Below are 21,506 nucleotides of genomic sequence, written 5' to 3' on the forward strand. Positions count from 1 at the left end.
AGGCTCTCCACCCCCAGCAACGCCTCCCCCGGGCCCGATCCTGGACGAGCGCGGAGCGGAGGGGCGGCGAGAGGAGTCTAAGCATGCGCTTGCACGCCCCACCCCCGCCCAGCCCGGGCAGGCGGCGAAGGCGGCGGCGGCGAAGAGCGCGAGCGGCAGGCGGCGGCAGAAGGAGCGGCAGCAGCGAAGCGCCCGCTTGCAGCACGGAGCTCTCGCAGGTAAGCTGCCCCGCGTGGACACTGGCGCGCCAAGATACTAGAGGGATATAGATTCCGGTGGGGGGGGGGGGTTCCTTCAAACCTCCCACCTCGTGGTGTAGGGACGGCACCCCCTTCCTCCCTGCGGGGACACTCCCTTCCCCCTCGCCTTCCCCGGGGCGCGCAAGGCAGCGCGCTCTTTGGGGGCCGTGGAGGGTGGGGTCTCGCCCCTTTGCAGCCGAAGACGGTGGGGGGAGCGACCTCCTTTTCAGCCCAGCCATCTAAGCTGCAAGGAATGCGACTCCCCCCTCCCTTTTCCCCTCCTCTCCCAAACCACCGCAAGTTTCTTTCTTCTCCGTCTAGATTTTACAAGGGGTGGGGTGGCGAGGATGAGCAGGCGCGCAAAGGACTCCTAGTCTTTACTGCTAGTTCTCAAGACGAAGCCTTTCTCTTTTGGTTCACCCGTGGGAGGCTGGGCTAGATGGGCCTTTGCACGATCCAGCTGCTTCAGGGCTGGTCTTTAGGGTCTTCCCTTCATCCCTCCTCCCACTCTGTGAACCAGGCCTGCCACAGAGTCCATGCTCCTCTCACCTGCAGTACTCAATGTAAGATGATGGTGGTGGCTTTTGTTTGTTTGCAAACCGGTGGATTTGGGCTGATTTCTGGCATTGGTCCTGATTCTGTAATCCTATTGCATTTTGTTGTAACTCTTCCGCCTTTGATTGAGGCTGCAAAATTGGCATCATCTGCCCCATTTCCCTCCAGCCTTCTCCCAACCAGCCAGTTCCTCAGCTGACACTGGCTTAGGAAAGGAAGGGTAAAGTAAAGCCAGGGAGGGGGCAACTGTGGAGAAGGGAGGGCCACTTAATTGCCCTGATCCTTTGTTAAGACATTTTGCAAAGATGTCTCTGCTAGCATTGCGAGGAATTTCTGGAATTTGCTGGGGGCACCTGCTGTCAATGTCTGAAAAGTCGCTGAAGCAGCCATAAACTCTTGTAGTTGCTCCTCCAAGAGGATGCTTTGTGTTCACCCAGTGAATGAGGGCTGTGTCATTTGATTGATGAATTAGTTAGTTTAATTAAGAGGGTCTCCAAACTGTGATCCCATATCTGAGAAGAAGCAGTGGTCGTTCTTAGGACCTGGTGGTCCATTCAGAAGATGAGTGGGAAGGGCCAGTATTGACAGAGGGAAGAGTCCGCACTTGAGAGGAGTGGAGAGGATTAGCAGCAAAGTCAATGGGAGGCTAGAATTAAGACGTTTAATCTTGATTCAATTAATAATCATACAGCATCTAGTGCAGCTCATTACAATTGCTACAACAGGCATAAAAACCATTAAGGCCCTCAGCAATTTTCAAGTGGACTGTTGAGCGGGGGGAACCACTTGTCTAATAGATTGCAAGGTTCTGATTAACTAAAAAAAAAAAAAAGCACCAGATGCTCATGCGTAACTGCGTAATTCAAGTACTTAGAGACTTTGGATGGTAGAGACCACCTTAGCAATGCAAGAGGAACCCCCCCCCCCCAAGCTTGGTCAGGCCAGAAGCCCACCTAGTCTAGCATCCTGTTCTCACAGTGGCCAACCAAATGCCCCACTGGGAAGTCCACAAACTGGACATGAGTGCTTTCCCTGCTTACAATACTCAGCCTCTGCTATTCAGAGATGTACTGAATAACTCAGTTGGTTAGAGTGTGGTGTTGCTAACACCAAGTTTGCAGGTTTGATTCCCGTATAGGACGGCTGCATCTTCCTGCATTGCAGGGGGTTGGACTTGATTATCCCACTCATACCATCCTGTGACAGCAGAGGCAAGCATAGCAATTGCAGCCAATAGCCTCCTCCTCTATTTATTTTTCGGATCCTCTTCTAAAGCCATCCAAGTTGGTGGCCATCTCTACACCTGGTCAGAGTAGATTTCTTAAGAGCATAAGACAAACCTTGATGATGGCTCAGACCAGCGGCCCGTCTTATCCAACATATTCTTGTGCAGTGTCCAACCAGAAGCCTTGCAGTCAGGACCTGAGCTCAGCAGCACTCTCCTCACTTGTGCTTCTGGGCAACTGGAGCTCAGAGATGGACTGCCTCTGAACATGAAGGTTCCATATGGCCACCATGGATGATGGGAACAGAAGAAGAAGCCCCATAGTCAGACCAATGGCCCTTCTAGTTCAGTGTTTTCTGACTGGCAGGAGCAGTGTAGGTTCTACCAGCCCTCCCTGGAGATTGAACCAGGGACGTTCTGCATGCACAGCAGATGCTAGCAACTGACCTTGGTGCTTTGTCTAATAGCCATCAGCAGACCCCTCTGTCATGGAAGAGTAGAACTTCCATGGAAGAGTAGAAGAGAAGGAAATGCTCTTACTCATAAACAGAAAGATCCATGGGTTAAAGCACATGCAGTTCACTGGCTAGACTTTCATCTGGATGTTGAAGTCCATGGAATTTCAGGTGTTCTCTGTAGTCCATATGATGCATTAATTGGTTTCATTTCCTTCATATACCATCATGACCCTAAAGTCCAGTAAAAAGGTAAAGGTACCCCTGCCCGTATGGGTTGTGCGCCCATCTCACTCAAAGAGGCCGGGGGCCAGCGCTGTCCGAAGACACTTCCGGGTCACGTGGTCAGCGTGACATCGCTGCTCTGGCGAGCCAGAGCCACACACGGAAACGCCGTTTACCTTCTCGCTGGTAAGCGGTCCCTATTTATCTACTTGCACCCGAGAGTGCTTTCGAACTGCTAGGTTGGCAGGCGCTGGGACCGAACAACGGGAGCGCACCCCACCAAGGGGATTTGAACCGCCAACCTTTCAATCGGCAAGCCCTAGGCGCTGAGGCTTTAACCCACAGCGCCACCCGTGTCCCACAAAGTCCAGTACACAATACTAAAAATGCAATCGATAAGTAGAACACCTAAAAACTGCATTTTTCCTTTAAAAAAGCAATACAACAAGGCTACATAGTGAAAGAAATGTTGAATCCCAGGTCAATAAAAGTGTGGGGGACAGCCACACATCTCAGGGGAAGGAATTTCATAATAATAATAATAATAATAATAATAATAATAATAATAATTTGGTACCCTGCCCATCTGACTGGGCTGCCTCAGTCACTCTGGGTATGGTTGTTGGGAGACGGACGGCTGAAATCTCTTTAAAATTTGACACTGTGTGATGGAAGTGCATTTGCACCGGGTGTGTTGTTTAGGGAGGGGGCAGCACACCCCTCCCAGGTTTCATATTGATAACCACTGAGTCACGACTGCCATACCAAATTAAACGGGCCTGGATCCAAAGGACTTGGATCCAAAAGCACACATCCAATTGCTTCAGGAAAAAGGACAACACTCTCCCATGTCTTGATAGCCTATGTAAAAAGCAGCCTGCGTCTTTCTTGGTCGCGCTCTAGTGTGACCAAGTAAACGGGATGGCACTGTTTAGAGAGGAGCCCCTTTCAAGATTCCAGGCTGCCTGGTGAGCATGGAGGTGTGCTCGCTCCAGAGACGACATGTGTGGCTGTAAGAAGTGGGTGTCCCCAATGAGTGTGTTCAGCTCCTCCTCCACGGATGCACCCCTTAATTTTCTCCCCTGGCACCTTGGGAGGACAGTAAGGTGCTGTGCTCAGGGACAGCACAGTGACTTTTCCAGTTGCCAATAAAGACCTTGCAGGCAGTCCCACCCCATGGGGTTCTAGCAATGAGCAAACCCGCCCTCACCCACCCCGGCAGGCACTTTGGTTCTGAATGGAAAGGAGAAAATAGCCACAGCGATTGCTCTCTTCCAACCCCAACAGCCATTTAATCCCTCAAAAAGAAGGCGGTTGAAGTTGACTTGCTGACACCCACCCACACACCCGGGGACCCTGGTTTGCTTTGGCATTCACTGTTTGGGCTTTGTTTGCGATTCTCCCACAGCAGAGGATGTCCCCACACCTTTTAAAAGCACTGTGATAAACTTCCTGCTGCAAATTGCTTTGAAGGACTTGCGCTAGATGAACCTTGGGGTCCCTTGCAACACTACAGTCCTATGAATATGGCCTCCTTGCTTCTCACTGCCTGCCAGCGGTTCATCTCGGAGTGACTGGGGGAGTGCATCTAACCTGGCATCATCAATCAGGAGGAGTGAGCAGGTCTCCTTCCTTCCCTCCCTCCCTCCCCAGATCTCCTGGAATCTGACTTCCCTTCCCAGGAAGGGTCAGGTAAAGGTAAAGGGACCCCTGACCATTAGGTCCAGTCATGGATGACTCTGGGGTTGCGGCTCTCATCTCACTTTACTGGCCGAGGGAGCTGGTGTACAGCTTCCGGGTCATGTGGCCAGCAGGAGTTAAGCCGCTACTGGCAAACCAGAGCAGTGCACAGAAACACTGTTTATCTTTCCGCCAGAGCAGTACCTATTTATCTACTTGCACTTTACATGCTTTCGAACTGCTAGGTTGGCAGGAGCTGGGGCCGAGCAACGGGAGCTCACCCCATCGCAGGGATTCGAACCGCCAACCTTCTGATCAGTAAGCCCTAGCCATTGTGTTTTAACCCACAGTGCCACCCGCGTCCCTAGGAAGGGTCAGAGCTACTGTTAAATCGTGCCATGCAGGGGGTTGCACTAGATGGCCCTTGGGTCCCTTCCAACTCTACAGTTCTATGGTTCTGTGCTTGTTGATCATCTTAAAGCCACTGTGTGGGCATAGGACCATAGGAAGCTGCCTTATGCTGAGTCAGAGCATTGGTCCATTGAGCTCAGTATTGTCTACCCTGACTGGCAGCAGTGGCTTTCCAGGGTTTCAGGTAGGGGATATTTCTCTGCCCAACCTGGAGATGCCAGGGATTGAACCTTCTGCATGCAGAGCAAATGTTCTGCCACTGAGCTAAAGTCTCTCCCCTAAAAATAAAGTAAGGTCCTCATCCTCATGGGTTTGAATAATGTGCTCAATTAAATAGGATTGCTGGTCTATCCAGCTCAGTTCAGATTCTCCAGGGTCTTCCCCAGCCCTGCCTTGAGTTGCCATTGAGGACTGAACCCAGGTCCTTCTGCATTCAAGACAGATGCTCTACTAATGAGCTATGGCCCTTCCCCCAAAGCACTCCCCCTGTCCAGTTTTGAGCACTGATTTGCTCACCTATATTGATTTGTTTGTTTGTTTGTTTGTTTGTTTGTTTGTTTGTTTATTTATTTCAGTCTTATTCTGAAAAAAAAAAAAAAGGCCCGAAGCCAGGTAGAAACTAATCTAGATAATCTGTTTTGGCGCAGGTTTTGCCACTGAAGCATCTTGTCTGAAAATGCAGTACTGGGAACTTGCAGAAAATTAATTAGTTAAGATCAAGCGGTGCTAGTGAGGGCTTTTTTGTGTGTGTGTGTGGGGTTCCCACTGCTGTTTCTTTCAAGCTTCACTGGTGTTCCTCCCTCTCTTAAGGAGGCATTTATCACCCTCGCTGCCCACTCAGCCAGCCCTGCCTCTGGCTGCCCTGCGAGCATCCAAGAGGGAATGATTTATCAGCCCTGTGTCTTGCAAATTGGTTGCAGCAGGCCACTGTGCCATCTCTCCCCACCACCACACCGCCCCCCCCCCTGCAACAATCTTCCCCGAGGGTCCAGATGTAAAAAAAGGCCTTTTACAACTTGGAAGAGCTCTGCTGGATTCGGTGGGATTCATTTGTCAGTTTTCCTCCAATGCTGCCCTAACCCTTCTTCTTTAACCGCAGAGCTGAGAAAATGCTCTGTGGGTCTCAAAAGCTTGCCCTTCGTTTCGTGATTGATTTGTCTGCTTTACTTGCGGCTGCTAATACAGTGCTACCTCGGGTTACAGATGCTTCAGGTTACAGACTCCACTAACCCAGAAATAGTACCTCGGGTTAAGAACTTTGCTTCAGGATGAGAACAGAAATTGGGTGGCAGCAGCAGGAGGCCCCATTAGCTAAAGTGGTACCTCAGGTTAAGAACAGTTTCAGGTTAAGAACGTACCTCCAGAATGAATTAAGTTCTTAACCCGAGGTACCACTGTAGAGGGAATTTGAAGCTGTCTCCACCTGGGTTTTTCCCCAGTCGGATTATAGAATTGTAGGGTTGGAAGGGACCCCAAAAGACCATCTAGTCCAGCCCCCTGCAATGCAGGAATCACAGCTGAAGAATCCCTGGCAAATGGCCACCCAGCCTCTGTTTACAAGCCTCCAAGGAAGGAGAGGCCACTACCTTCTGTCCTACTGTCCAACAGCTCTTACTGTCAGAACGTTCTTCCTAACATAAATTGGACAGTGAGATCATGGCTAGGCTAAAATATTTTGCTGCCTGAGGTGGAACAGCAAGTGTCACTATACACCCATACATGGTGCACAGTATCCCTGAGCATGCGCAGAGTTGACTTTCAGGGCTCATTTCTTTTCAAATCTGTAGGTAGATCAAACATAATATCTATGCTACTATTCCCCCCCCCCCCACTCTTCTTCCCATAGGACCACAGATGAGGCAGGAGCTGAATGTTTGCTCTAAAGGGCAGCATATCCTTCAGGTTTATATATCCTTTACCTCCTCTTCCCTCTATTATTATTATTAGTAGTAGTAGTAGTAGTAGTAGTAGCATTAGTATTATTTTGCTTTGCTTGCAGAGCAGCTGGGTGCCTTACAAACCACTGTCTCTGTGTGCTCTGGAGACCTTTAAAAAAAGTTTAAATAATATGTACATAATTATTGACCGTTCTTGCCAATAGATTGTTTGTGTGGATTGGGCCCTTTACCCACCCCCCAGAAATGCGTGTTGGCACCCTATAATTCAGAGTCGGCCCTGACAGCACTGCTTCACGCCCCCACCCCTCTGAAAGTCAGCCTCTGTTTGCATCTATATACATATATACTGTATATATATAACTGTGTGCCACCAATCTGTGCCCTGGGTCCCTTTTGCAGGAGCCCATTTCCTGCCCTTTGGCTTGGTGGGGGCAAGGGGAGCTATCACCAATGCCCATCCATCCCCTCTCCCCCATTCATTGCAGGGGTGGACTTGATGAGCCTTGGGGTCCCCTCTAAACTCTATGATTGTATGATTCTAAAAGACGTCCCTGTCCAAAGCAGCCACCAGCCTGGGCTCTTGAAAGCTGCCTGCCAGCAATTCCCAGGGCTTGTTAAGTCAGGATGGACCCAGAATGGATCACTTATTGACGAGGAGTAAACGCTTTATTTGATTTCTGCTAAAGAGTTGTTTGCGAGGGTAGCAATGGCTCTCTTGATTTGAGCGGATGTGCAACTGGCACAACCGATCCGATGCAGAAATGTGTGTGTGTGTGTTCCTGGTTGCTCTTTTGGCACTGCACTCATCTGGCTCCAAGTTTGGTATTTCAGAGGTCTCTTGAGGTGGGCAGTAATCAGAGAGAAGTCTGCCAAAGGGCTCTGTGACTCTAAAGAGTGATGGCAATTGAAATAGTTGCCAGAGCAAAATTCTGCCCAAGACTCTGTTTCCACAGGGAAGGAGAACGTAAAGAGGAGCCTTCTGGAGGCAGAGCTGAGCCCTCATGGCTAGTAGAGCCTTATCCTCCAACAATAGGTCTAAATCTCTTTTGAAGCCACCTAGATCTCAGAGCCCAGGTGGCTTTGTATGGGAGAATACGGTCCTACAGGTAGCCTTGACCTAAGTCAAAAAGGGCTTTATAACCAGCACTGTTGAATTGTGCCCAGAAACAATGGTGCTGTGCTAACAAGGGAGTCATCTGCTCTCCATAACCACTTCAAAATACAGTCCATTCGCTTACTTTTTATATTTTGAATTTGAGTTTCTATATGGCTAGCCCCCTTGTGGATTTCTTTTTAGATCAGGTAGGAGGGAAATAAATGTTCGGGCATGTGAATGAATGAATGTATGCCAGTGGGTGTGGTGCTTTCTACAGGTCCCTGCCCCCAAGGACCTTACAGTCTAGAATTCAACACACAGTCAGCAAAAGAGGAAGAAGAGGGAAGCAGAGGCACAGGTGAACTGAGCAAGAGGGTGCATTATTTTGACCGCAAGTGCTTAGGTTACTTGCAGTGGGGAATCTGCAAGTTGAAAGGCTGCCAAGAAGCTGCTGCGGTGCTGGGCCAAGAAATTTCAGACCTCCTCCTCACCTCTTCTTAAGCAGGTCCCTCCATTTTGGACCCTACACTCCATCTACTGAAACCCACAGAAGTACTGCTACCCTCAGAAGTGGACCTCAAGACTCTCTCCAGCGAGCAGCGAGGGGCTGGGAGAGTATTCCCTATTATTTATTTATTATTAAATTTCTATACCATCCGTCATCTGAGCACCACAGGGTGGTATAAAAACACAAAAACACATAACGTAGTAACAAATAAAAACAATAGCCTCACACAGCATAAAAGGCCATCGACTGTTTAATTAGTCAAAGGCTTGGGAGAAGAGAAATGTTTTCACTTGGTGCCCAATGATATGAAATGAAGGCGACAGGCAAGTCTCCCCATGGGAGAACATTCCACAAGTGGGGAGCCACTGCAGAAAAGGCCCGCTCTCATGTTGCCACAATCCAGGCCTCTCGTGGAGGAGGCACATGAGCAAGGTTCTCATGATGATTGCAGGGTCTGGGTTGGTTCCTTAGGGCAGGCATAGGCAAACTCGGCCCTCCAGATGTTTTGAGACTACAATTCCCATCGCCCCTGACCACTGGTCCTATTAGCTAGGGATGATGGGAACTGTAGTCCCCAAACATCTAGAGGGCCGAGTTTGCCTATGTCTGTCCTAGGAGGAGAGGTGGTCCTTAAGGTATTGCGGTCCTGAGCCATTTAAGGGTTTACAGCCAGGTTGCTTCTGTGCTGACCGTCCCCCTGTAGAACAGCCTTTCACAAGCCTGCGGCCCTTCAGATGTCTGTGAACTATAACTCCCATCAGCCACAGCCAGCATAGCCCAATGGCCAGGGATGATGGGAGTGGTAGTCCAAAATTTCTGGGAAGCACAAGATTGGAGAAGGCTGCTGTAGAAGGTGCCAGCTACTCCAGATGGTAACCCTTTAGATACCAGATGCAGCTCTCGGAGAGGATGGAATGTCCTGAAGAACTCTCCAGGCTGGTCTGTAAAAGCTTAGCTGGTGCTCCAGGCTGGTGCTGAGGCAACTTGTCTCCTGTATGGTTGCTGGCTGTGGTCCTGAAAGCGTGGTGAAAATCTGTGGGCCGATATCTGCAGTGCTGTCCATGGTGCTGAACCTGCCCCAGTCGAGTTTAGCATCAGCCTCTCACCTGAGCCATTGCCTTGCTGGGGTGATGGAATCCCCAGTGACTAATAGGATCAAAGCAGACCTGGGAAGGACCCTGGGGAGCTGGTGTTAGCTGGAGAGGGCAGTATTGCACTTTTTAATCCTGGTTGCCTCATCTCAAAAAGGAAATTGTAGAATTGGAAAAAGGTTCAGAAAAGGGTCATCAAAATGACCAACAGGCTGGAGCAACTCCCATTCATGAAAAAAGATTGTAGCGTTTGGGAATTTTTAGTTTAGAGGAAAGGTGAGTAAGAGGAGACATGATAGGTGTTCCGATAATTATGCATGGCTTGGAGAAAGTAGATAAAGAAACATTTCCCTCCCACTCTGATAACACAATAATTTGTGGGCGTTCAATGAAGCAGGATGTTGGAAGATTCTGGACAGATAGAAGAAATGACTTCTTCACACAGTGCATAGTTAAACTATGGAACTCTCTCCCACAGGATTAGCCAAATTCATGGCTCCTAGCCATTGTGGCATGGCTCTGCCTCCACAGTTGGAAGCTGCAATGCTTTCGAATACCAGTTGCCGGAAACTGCAGGAGGGGAGAGTGCTCTTGCGCTCAGATCCTGCTTCCTGGTTTCCCTTTGGGGCATCTGGTTGGCCAGGATGCTGGACTAGATGGACCAGGGGCCTGATCCTGCAGGCTTTTCTTATGGGCTAACTTTGTGCAGGGGAGCTGCCTCTGCTCTGTATGCTTTCCCTAGTAGCGCAGAGCTGCAGCAGTGCCACAACTTATTACCTTCTTAACACGGAACCTCCTGGGAGTGTTCAAATGTTGGCACTTTGCCAGCAGCAGGGGTTGAACCGCCCCCCCACTCCGATCCCTGGAGAGACCCATTACCATTAACAGGAATCGCTCCTCTGAACCGAAAGAGCCCACCTCCCCTTTCCTGCCCCAGCCAAAACGCTCTGCAAACCTCTCGCCTGGCCCCTCTCGCTCTAATTATTATTTTTTGTAATTGCCAATTCCCCAGTCACAAAAGGCAGCCCCGTACAGTGCCAGCCAGGGTATGAATTATATTTCTGGAGAGCGCGAAAGATCCATTATTCACCAAAGAGGCATAATAATTCCCCGGGTGCTCGCTTGAATGCCGTGCACTTAATCACCCGGGCAAGCTATTTGGGGGCTCGATGACGCTTTGCCCCCACCTGGTGCCTGCGATTCCATTTCAATTACACTAGGTGTGCAGACGTGTTTTGAACACAGAACACAGTGGCGAGGTCAAGGTGCCCCAGAGATGCCTGAGGTTGCCTACCTGCTTTTGTTAGCTTGCTCTTGAGCAACAGCTGGGTTCTCTGCTTCGGGTTTGTGCTGTTGGAGGGGAAAGCGGAGAGAACCACAAACCTACCGCTGTGCAACCTGTAAGGCACAGTTCCTGAACAAGCTGTTAAAATGAAGGGAGGTGTGTGGAAACTCCACAAAATTGAAATTCTGCCAGAGCTTCGGATAAAAAAATAAAAATCAATAAATTCCATTTCCACTGCTAGACCTTATCTTCAGAACATGTGAACTCTTAATGAGCCCCAGAGGATGTGCAGAGTGCCTATTGCTCACAGCACTGGGGTCCTAAGCAGTCATCGCCAACATATTGAATTGCAGGGCAAGGTGTCCTGCTCCAAGAGTCCCAGAGTCCCAGCAGAAAGGATTTTTAGAACAGGGAAGGAACAGGCTGTTCAGGGCAGAGGTAGCCAATGGCATGTTGTTGACTCTCAGCAGTCCCAGCATGGCCAGCAGTCGAGGATGGTGGGAGTTGGGAGCCTAGCATCGTATGGGAGGGGCACCATACTGGTTACCCCTGCTTAAGGCCTGCTGGTTATAGACTCTCAGAATTGTAGAGTTGGAAGGGACCCCTTGTGTCATCTAGTCCAACCCCTTGCAATGGAACAATCAAAGCTTACCAGCCCCTGAAATCATAGCTGGTTATGTTTACCAGTCCTTAAGAGGACTCACTAGGAATGCTGCTTTTGCAGAGGCAGAAATAATAATAATAATAATAATAATAATTATTATTATTATTATTATTATTATTATTATTTATACCCCGCCTATCTGGCTGGGTTTCCCCAGCCACTCTGGGCGGCTTCCAACAGAATATTAAAATACAATAGTCTATTAAACATTAAAAGCTTCCCTAAACAGGGCTGCCTTCAGATGTCTTCTAAAAGTCTGGTAGTTGTTGTTCTCTTTGACATCTGGTGGGAGGGTGTTCCACAGGGCGGGTGCCACTACCGAGAAGGCCCTCTGCCTGGTTCCCTGTAACTTGGCTTCTCGCAGCGATGGAACTGCCAGAAGGCCCTCGGTGCTGGACCTCAGTGTCCGGGCAGAACGATGGGGGTGGAGACGCTCCTTCAGGTATACCGGACCGAGGTATACTGGACACTGCCATTTCCTCAGTCTTGATAATGATGATGCAGTCAGCATTCATGATGAATGACCTGTATGTTTAAGACCTGGTTGAACATGGTGTTGGTGGGTAAATCTCTCCCAGCTTTGTCCAAAGTATTTCTGTTCAAAGAGGCCTTATGGTGGTATCTTGCAAATCCATTTCCCAACTTTCTGTTACTGACCACGGTGATGATGCAAACAATAAAAATTTCCGGGAATCACAGGAGGTTGACATCACCACTCCTCAGCATCCTTTCACGCTGTGTAGAACCCACCAACTCCCTGATTTTCCAGGGAACTTGAGACAATAGAACAGCTGGATGACTGCTGGAACGAGGCTGGAAAGGAACATGTGGCGAAATGATCAAAGCGATGGAACGGCTCCCCTTTGAGGAGAAGTTGCAGCATTTAGGACTAGAGCATCCAGCCAATCTGAATAGCCCATCTTGTCCAGCATCCTGTTCTCAAAGTGGCCAACCAGATGCCCCAGTGGGAAACCCTCAAGCAGGACCCAAGTACAAGAGCTCTTGCCCGCCCCGTGGCTTCCAGCAGCTGGTGTTCAGAAGCATCACTGCTTCCAGCTGTGGGGGCAGAGAATAGCCATCATGACTAGTAGCCATTGATTGCCCTCTCCTCCATGAATTTGTCCAAACCTCTTTTAAAACCATCTAAGGGACACGGGTGGCGCTGTCGTCTAAACCACAGAACCTAGGGCTTGCTGATCAGAAGGTCGGCGGTTCGAATCCCCGCGACGGGGTGAGCTCCCGTTGCTTGGTCCCTGCTCCTGCCAACCTAGCAGTTCAAAAGCCCATCAAAGTGCAAGTAGATAAATAGGTACCACTCCAGCGGGAATGTAAACGACGCTTCCGTGTGCTGCTCTGGTTCGCCAGAAGCGGCTTAGTCATCCTGGCCTCATGACCCGGAAGCTGTACGCCGGCTCCCTCAGCCAGTAAAGCGAGATGAGCTCCGTGACCCAGAGTCGTCCGCAACTGGACCTAACGGTCAGGGGTCCCTTTACCTTTACCTTTAGGTAAAGGTGGCCATTCTGTGGGAGTGAGTTCCACAGTTCATGTGCCGCATAAAGAGGTTCTTTCCTTTATCTCTCCTGAATCTTCCAACATTCAGCTGCTTCAAGGTTCAAAGGGATTTTAGCCAATCAGTCTATCAGGTAATCACTGTCATCTAGAGTAGCTTTTCTGGCTGGGGCTGATTTATTTATTGCATTTAAAGCCCACCTTTTTCTCCAAGGAGCTTGTGGTGTCATACACGGCACTCTCCCTCTTCAATTCATTCCCACCACAACTCTGCAAGGTAGGCTAGGCTGAAAGGCTGTGACTGTCCCAAGGTCACCCGCTGGGCTTTGTGGCCATGTGGAGAAAAAAGTGGGATATAAATGCAATTAATAATGATAATGATGACGATGGTAGTGGTGGATTGGGGCAAGGGAGAGTCATCTTTACCAGGTGGCGTTGATAGAGTCATAAGATCGGTCGTCTAGTCCAACCCCCTGCAATGAAGGAATCTTTTGCCCAACGTGGGGCTCCAACCTGTAACTCTTGAAGTTAAGAGCCTCGTGCTCTACTGACTGAGCTATACAGACAGTTCGCTTGCAAGGCGTCTATTTAAAGCCTGTGGTTCATAGTCTCTCTTTTTAAACCCCGCCGGGTCTTTGCACCACCAGCACCACCCACTCTGCAGGGACAGCATAAATAAATACGTGGGGTGCCTGCCATTGTAAGTCTCGCTGCTACTTAATGGAAGTGTTGCGGGGGGCGGTGTGGCGGCTGCAGTTTGCACCTGAACTGTATGTAGCCCAAGAAAACTATCGGGCTATATTTATCTCCTTGGTGTTGGATGGGTTGCCATGGCAGTCAACGAAGAGAGAGGTGTCAATGGGGGGGGGGTAGCAAAGGAAGCCTGCTGAATTCCTCCACAGACATACCCATGCACTCCCCCCCCCCCACACTGCAAGTCTGGGTTATTTTTAGCCAGCTTCTCTCACATCCGGCAGGTAGCCGAATCCTTCCTCTCCCTCATCCTGCTCATCTCTGAGATGGGATGCTCCCCAAAAGTGGATGTTCCGCTGCTAGACTAGTTGGTGATGCTGTCCCAAGCATTGCTGCAAGGAAGGAAAATGGGTGTCATAAGGAAATAAAAAGAGCGTGCTGGATCAGGCCACTGGCCCATCTAGTCTAGCAACTCCAGGTACCTATTCTGGGGAAACCCAGGAGCAGGACCCAAGCACAAGAGCGCGCTCCCTTCCAGCAACAGGTGTCCAACTGTGGAGGCAGAGCATAGCCATCACTAATAATAATAATAATAATAATAATAATAATAATAATAATAATTAATAAACATTTTTCTTTATACCCCGCCCACCCCGGCCAGAGCCAGACTCAGGGCGGCTAACACCACAGTAAAAAAACATAATAGGAGGAAAATAAAATAAAATAAAAAACAATTTAAAATACAGATTAAAATGCAATTTAAAATGCAGCCTCATTTTAAAAGTAGCCGATAAATCAAGACCATAAGGGGAGGGAAACATAAGGGTCAGACTGAGTCCAAACCAAAGGCCAGGTATAACAGCTCTGTCTTGCAGGCCCTGCAGAAAGATGTCAAGTCTCGCAGGCCCTTGATCTCTTGTGACAGAGCATTCCACCAAGTTGGGGCCAGTACTGAAAAGGCTTTGGCCCTAGTTAAGACCAATCTAACCACCTTGCGATCTGGGACCTCCCAAATGTTGTCATTTGTGGACCTTAAGGTCCTCCGCTGGGCTTCCCAGGAGCCGTTGACAGCCCTCTCCTCCATGAATTTGTCTGATCCTCTTTTAAAGCCATCCAAGTTGGAGGCTGTCGCTGACTCCTGCGGGAGAGAGTTCAGAACCATGAGGACTAGCACCCTACTTTATTTTTAGGGGAGTGGCCATAGCTCCGCAGTAGAGCGTCTGCTTTGCATACTGAAGGGTCAATCCCTGGCATCATCTCCGTGTAGGGTTGGGAGAGACTTCCTGCTTTGAACCCCAGTCTGTGTTGACAGTTCTGGAGCAGTGGTCTGACACAGTCTTAAAGCCAGTTCATAGGAACCCTTTTGAGTTCTTCTGGTGCAGAAATGTGAGTGCTTGAGCCTTGAGACAGTTGCTCAAACAATGCGAGTTTTGCAAGAAAAGGAATGCAGTCAAGGGTTGGGCTCACCGTGTTCAGGGTCAGCTGTGAGGCAGGAGAACGGATAATGGAGTGTGTCCTGAGGGCCGGCATGGTGGATTCCTCCAGGAACAGCATATGCCTTTTGACCCAGCAGGGTGAGCAGCTGGCTGTCTGCAGCAAACGGCCAAGTGCTCCCAGGAGGAAACAGCACCACTCCCTTTTCACCCCCAGCCTTGCTCCTTAGGAATCGTGCAGAGAAAAAATGTAAAATAAATAGCAAAAGACATATTTCATTAAGTCTTGCTTAGAGCTGCAGGAAGCTTTGCAGATTAAATATTAAATCGCACCCTGACAGATAATGTCACATCCTGAAGGTCGAAGGAGCATTTTTTCGTTTTTTAAAGCAAAAGATGGAAAAATGTAAATGTTAACAAAACAAAAAACCAGCTTCTTAAACTGGTGAGCATATACTGTGAGGAGGTGGCGATAATCTGCCTTAGAGCCAGTTCTTGACAACCTTTCCCGCTTGTCTACTGCTCTGCTCTCAGCATTCTGTCACACTCTAGTGTGACCAAGAAAAGGGTGGAGCTAGGCAGATGAAAGGGGGCGGTTGCTGTGTAGAGTGGGGCTGGCTGAGTTCTCCATGGGTGGGAACTCAGGCCTGGGGTGGGGGTCATGAAAGTCGGTGTGGTGTAGTGGTTAGAGCATCAGGTTAGGACCTGAGTGAGATCCGGGTTCAAAACTCAAGTCAGCCATGAAGCTCACTGGGTGGCCTTGGGCCAGTCGCTGCCTCTCTCAGCCTCATGTACCGTATTTTTCGCTCCATAAGACACACTTTTTTCCTCCTATAAAGTAAGGGGAAATGTGAGTGCGTCTTATGGAGTGAGTGGTGCTGCGCAGAGAGGTAGAGCTGCGCAGCGCCCCTTCAGCGAAGCGGGAGGAGGAATGGAGCCCCTTCTGTTCCTCCTCCCACTTCGCTGAAGGGGCGCTGCGCAGCTCTGCTTATCTCCTTATCCTTATCTCCTTCCTGCAAAGGAGAGGCGCTGCGCAAAGAGGGAGAACTGCGCAGCGCCCCTTCAGCAACGCGCCTGTCCTGGCTTCTGCCTTAGCCTTTTCTGGGCAGGGGGAGCCTTCACCCTGCTGCCCTGAAGAGGCTTGGCGCTGTTATCCCAGAAGCCAAATCCCTCTTGCTGTTCTGGCTTCTGGGATTCAAATCCCCCCCCCTGTTTTCCTCCCCCCAAAACTAGGTGTGTCTTATCGTCTGGTGCGTCCTATAGAGCAAAAAATACGGTGCCTTGCAGGGCTGTTGTGAGGATTAAATGGGGAGGGAGAGAACCATGGGGAGCATGACTTCCTCCAAACAGGGAGGCAGAGCATAGCCATCGTGGCTAGCAGCCATTGGGAGCTTTCTCCTCCATGAACTTGTCTTATAAAACCATCCAAGTTGGTAGCCAGGTTGGGACAACTGTTCTGACTCAGCTCTTTAAGAGAGCCCTGCAGGATCAGGCCAGTGGCCCATCTAGTCCAGCACCCTGTTCTCACAGTGGCAACCCAGATGCCCCCAGGGGGAAACCATCAAGTGGGACAGGAGTGCAACACCACTCTGCCCACCTGCGATTCCCAGTAACTGCTGCCCAAGCTTTGCTTACTCAGTACCTTCTGGAAGAGTTAGAATCATAGAGTCAAGGAAGTGTAGAGTTGGATGGGACCCCGGGAGTCATCTAGTCCAACCCCCTGCAACGCTGTTGTACGGGAATGTTCCAGGCTGTTCTCTCACCTGTAGTCTGAACTGTTCTGACATTTTATTGAGATGCCTCCCTGCAGTGGTCATGGACCCCAACAGGAGTCCAAAATAATGTGCATTTTGTCTGTTTGGGAGGTGCTTGGCAGCTGATTTGGTGCTCTTCTGATCATTCCTCCTTGACCACCTTTGTTGAAGATCCTCTGGAGCAGAAGTATTTTGTTTCTTTCCCTTTTTTCGCAGCCAGACAGAATAATAAGTAGACCCTTTGAAGGGCCAAGCCAAGATTGGGGATTTGGAAGCGGATCAGGACCAGGTTGCCAAAGCTCAATGGAGGCAGCATCGAGGGTGGAGATTTCAGCAAAATGCTGAAATGCAAAAGCTGGAATGCTAAGAGAGCAAGCTGTAAAGGGTAAAGGTAGCTCAGGAGGAGGGGAGCCCCCAGCAGCCAGCACCCCTTAGTAAACGAGCTTTCCTCCTTTCGGCTGCTTCATGTCTTTTGCTAGCAATGTGTTTGACTTCAGGAGCATGTACTCAAGGACTGTCAGCTGATGAACTGGGCCTTGTGCTGTGTACTGGGGGAGTGGGCAGCTATGTGCAGGTGGGTTGACTCAGTGGACTGCATATTTGGATGCTCCTTGGGGGCTGCTGCTGTGGCGGAGGAGGCTGCCAGGCTGAGCTGGTGCACTTCAGAATTTAGCACTCCACCACTGTCTTACACCCACCTAGGCTGCAGGAAGGGGGTACTCTCTTGGTCAGAGCAAGGCCAAGATCCCTGGTTTGGTCAAGCTTGGCAAGGCCAAGATCCCTGGTTTGGTCCCCAGCATCTCCCAATAAAAAAGGAGAGTAGAGGCTACTGGTGTGGAGGGACTAGTGGCTTGCCTCGATGTAAGGGCAGCACACTCCATTTCCAGCCACCCTGACTCCAAGCATTGGGCTGCCGGCTGCTAGCTGCCTAACATGGGGGCAGTGGGCTTTGCATCGTGCCTCAAAAACGTGGGTGCCCACAGTTCAGTGAATCAGAGGTTGCTCCCCGGTTGGGAACAGTATATCTGTCTAGTGCTGTTGTTGCTTCTTTATGCTAATCTCAAGAGCCCCCTCTGGGGGTTGAAAGGGGTTTAACATAAGAACATAAAATGAGCCTCCTGGATCGGGTCAATGGCCCATCTAGTCCAGCATCCTGTTCTCACAGCAGCCACACAAATGACCCCATGGGAAACCCGCAAACAGGACCCCGAGCACAGGAGCCCTCTCTCCTCCTGCGGTTTCCAGCAACTCTTATTCGGAGTAATTGATGCCTCCTGCTATGGAGGTAAAACGATAGCCCTCCTGGCTGGTAGCTATTGAGAGCCATCTGCTCCATGAATCTAGCCTAATCCTCTTTTGAAGCCATCCTGAGTTGGTGGCCATCACTGCCGTCTGTGGAAGTGAGTTCCACAGTTTAAGTATGCCTCCGAATACCAGGAACCGCAGGAGGGGAGAGGGTTGTCATGCCTGGGTCCACTGCAAGAACAAGATGGTGGTCTAGATGGGCTTAATCCAGCTGGTTCTTCCTATGTTTTGTTCCTCCTCTGTTTGAGCCTTGCAATCCAGCAGGATATCAATTTCACGCAAACCTTTTGCATGTGGCGATGCTCTCTTTGTTTTCTGAGCTGTCTCTTGTTTCCCTTCCAGAACCATGAGCCATAGGACCACCCCGGGCGCTGCTTCCCCGTCGGTCCTTGGGTGGGATCCCCCCACTTCCCTGATGCACCCTTGATGGCCCTGGCCTGCTTGTAGGATGCATCTCCTCCCCTCCTTCTTCCTGGTACGTCATCCTCACCTGGCCTCGCCAGATGGCCACTACTCCTCCCTCCACCATGGATGATGAGCAGACCTTGAACAGGAACGCTGTGGCTTGGCTGGTTTGCTCAGGGCTCTCTGTCCTGGCCAACGCCTGGGGGATCCTCAGTGTGAGTGCCAAGCAGAAGAAATGGAAGCCCCTGGAGTTCCTCATCTGCACACTGGCTGGGACGCACATCCTTAACATTGCCATTCCCATCACCATGTACTCGGTTGTCCAGCTCCGCCGCCAAAACTCCGACTACCAGTGGAGCGAGGGCCTCTGCAAAGTCTTCGTCTCCACCTTCTACACCTTGACACTGGTCACCTGCTTCTCAGTCACCTCCCTCTCCTATCACCGGATGTGGATGGTCCGCTGGCCGGTGAACTACAGGCAAGTCCTTCCTCTGGATGAGTCCCACGGTGGTCGCAGAATCATAGTATTGTAGAGTAGAGAGGAACACCCCCCCGCCAGGATCATCTGGTCCAACCCCTGCAGTGTAGGAATTACAGCTAGAGAAGGGCTTTCACCATGGAAGGTGCAGCAAGCTTGTCTTCTGCTGCTCCAGAGAGGAGGACCCAAAACAATGGATTCAAAGGAGGTTCTGACTATAAACATTTGGAAGAGCTTTCTGACGGCAAGAGCTGTTCAGCAGTGGAATGGATGACCTTGGAAGGTGGTGGATCTCACCTTCACTGGAGGTTTTTAAATAGGTTGGATGGGCATCTGCCGCAAAAAAGATTTCCCAAACTTGGGTCTCCAGCTGCTTTTGGACTACAACTCCCATCATCCACTGATCCTGCTAGTTAGGGATGATCGGAGTTGTAGTCCATCAACATCTGGAGACCCAAGCTTGGGAAACCTTGTGCCAGAGGTTCTTTTGCTGTGATTCCTGCACTCCAGGGGGGTTGGACAAGATGACCCTTGGTGTACCTTCCAACTCTACAACTCTAAGATTGTATGGTTGCCATCACCAAATGGACCTGGGATGATCTGTTTCGCTTTCAGCCGAAAGGATATGGAGAATGTGGCTTTGTCCTAAGGGGAGGTGTCTTTTTTCCTCCCCTCTCTAGGTTAAGCAACACCAAGAAGCAAGCGGTCCACACCGTCATGGGTATCTGGATGGTGTCCTTCATCCTCTCCACGCTGCCAGCCGTGGGCTGGCACGACACCACGGAGCGCTTCTACGACATGGACTGCCGCTTCATCGTCACCGAGATCGGCCTGGGCTTTGGCGTCTGCTTCCTGCTCCTGATCAGCGGGAGCGTGGTCATGGGCGTGGTCTGCGTGGCCATCGCCCTCTTCCAGACTTTCTCCATCCAGGCGGGCAACAACATCGACAAGAACAAATTCAACGTCCCCACCATCGTGGTGGAGGACGCTCAAGGCAAGAGGCGCTCGTCCATTGATGGCTCAGAACCCATTAAGACTTCTTTGCAGATCACCTATCTGATTGCGGGGATCGTTTTCATCTACGACTTCCTCATGGGCTTTCCTATACTGGTGAGTGTGGTTGCAATTGCTGGTGGTACTAAGTTGTCCAGGGTCTCTGCAACAGAAAGGGCTTGCAAAGAGCTCTTTCCAAACCAAGTGAAAAGGCAGGAAAATGGCAAATGCAATCCCATGTAAACAAGTGTAAACTGATGCACGTTGGAGCAAAAAAATCTTACCTTTACCTATACATTCTGAACTGGCAGTGATGGACCAGGCATGAGACGGTGGCGTAGTAAATAGCTGAATGAAAATGTCGACCCAGTGTGCAGTGGCTGTGAAAAAGGCAAATTCCCCGCTACGTAGCATTAGGAAAGGAACTGAAAATAAAACAGCCAGTATTAATAATGTATACAATGAATACAGTATACAATTCCAGGGCGCCACCATGTTTGGAATGCCGTGCACAGTTCTGGTTGCCTTGCCTCAAAGAGGAAAAGGTTCAGGAATGATCAAGGAGAAAGGAAATGTAGTTTTTAAAGGTGCTGAGAGTTGTGAGGAGAGCCCCATATCCCCCTCACCTACAGTGGTACCTCAGGTTAAGAACTTAATTCATTCTGGAGGTCCATTCTTAACCTGAAACTGTTCTTAACCTGAGGTACCAGTTTAGCTAATGGGGCCTCCTGCTGCCGCCGCACGATTTCTGTTCTCATCCTGAAGCAAAGTTCTTAACCCAAGATACTACTTCTGGGTTAGCGGAGTCTGTAACCTGAAGCTTCTGTAACCTGAAGTGTCTGAAACCCGAGGTACCACTGTACCTAAAATTCCCAGGGTGTTTTAATGATCAATCTCTCATCACAGGGGACTTTGGGAATTGTAGTTCAGTAAGGGGAGTGGGGCTCTCCTCATAACTCTCAGCAGCCTCAGCAAACTACACTACACAGGATGCTTTGGGGAAAGCCCTGACTGTTTACAGTGGTATGATGCAGGTTTAATGTACAGTGCAGATGGGGGGAGGGGGAGAGAGAGACTTCCAGGTGTTCTTGGTCTCCCAACACTCATCAACTTTGGCTGCCATCCTTAACTATCATCTGGAAGGCACTAGGTTAGGGAATGTTGAGCATTCCCCACAGATGATATTGTCTGACTCCCCCAAGGCAGGAGGAGCCTCCTCTAAGGGCATCAGGCGGAGCAACCTGGTGTGACAGATCAATAGGCTGATGCCCAGAACAGGCTGGCATGTAAGAAATGCAAAAATGGTTACAATACTTCCCCCTCGGCTAGAGAACCCGAGTTTTCAAACATAACAGGTCCCCTGATGGCTCTTGCCAGCGCCAACAAGGGACATGTGTGCATCCCTCTCTGGAAACCAGGGTACGTTTCAGGCACATCTACCCTAGTTAGCAAGCTGCAGTCACTCCATGGGCTTTCATTCCCTCCCTTATTTGATAAAGCAAGCCCTAGGAACACGCCTTCGTTGCACGTGGTTCCTCCTCCACTCCCTTGGAAAACAGCCTGCCTGCCAAGACTGGATTCCAAGCCTCCTACAGTCCCCCTTC

At 50.1% G+C, this 21,506-nt stretch overlaps 1 protein-coding gene across 2 annotated transcripts in view; it reads left to right on the forward strand.

Annotated features, from left to right (window-relative positions):
* The first annotated feature begins 113 nt into the window (after positions 1-113).
* GPR153 (G protein-coupled receptor 153) overlaps positions 114-21,506 on the forward strand; it is a 134,132-nt gene continuing 112,739 nt past the window's right edge. For both annotated transcript variants that reach the window (XR_014514203.1, XM_083452137.1), the window contains exons 1-3: positions 114-218; positions 18,369-18,909; positions 19,590-20,019. Coding sequence is in view for 1 of the 2 variants with exons in the window: in XM_083452137.1 (XP_083308263.1) it covers positions 18,530-18,909; positions 19,590-20,019 (810 nt within the window). In the remaining variant the exon portion in view is untranslated. The remainder of the gene's footprint in view (positions 219-18,368; positions 18,910-19,589; positions 20,020-21,506) is intronic.

The sequence above is a fragment of the Podarcis tiliguerta genome (assembly GCF_965153285.1).
Source record: "Podarcis tiliguerta genome assembly, chromosome: 8".
In the NCBI taxonomy this organism is placed as follows: Eukaryota; Metazoa; Chordata; class Lepidosauria; order Squamata; family Lacertidae; genus Podarcis; species Podarcis tiliguerta.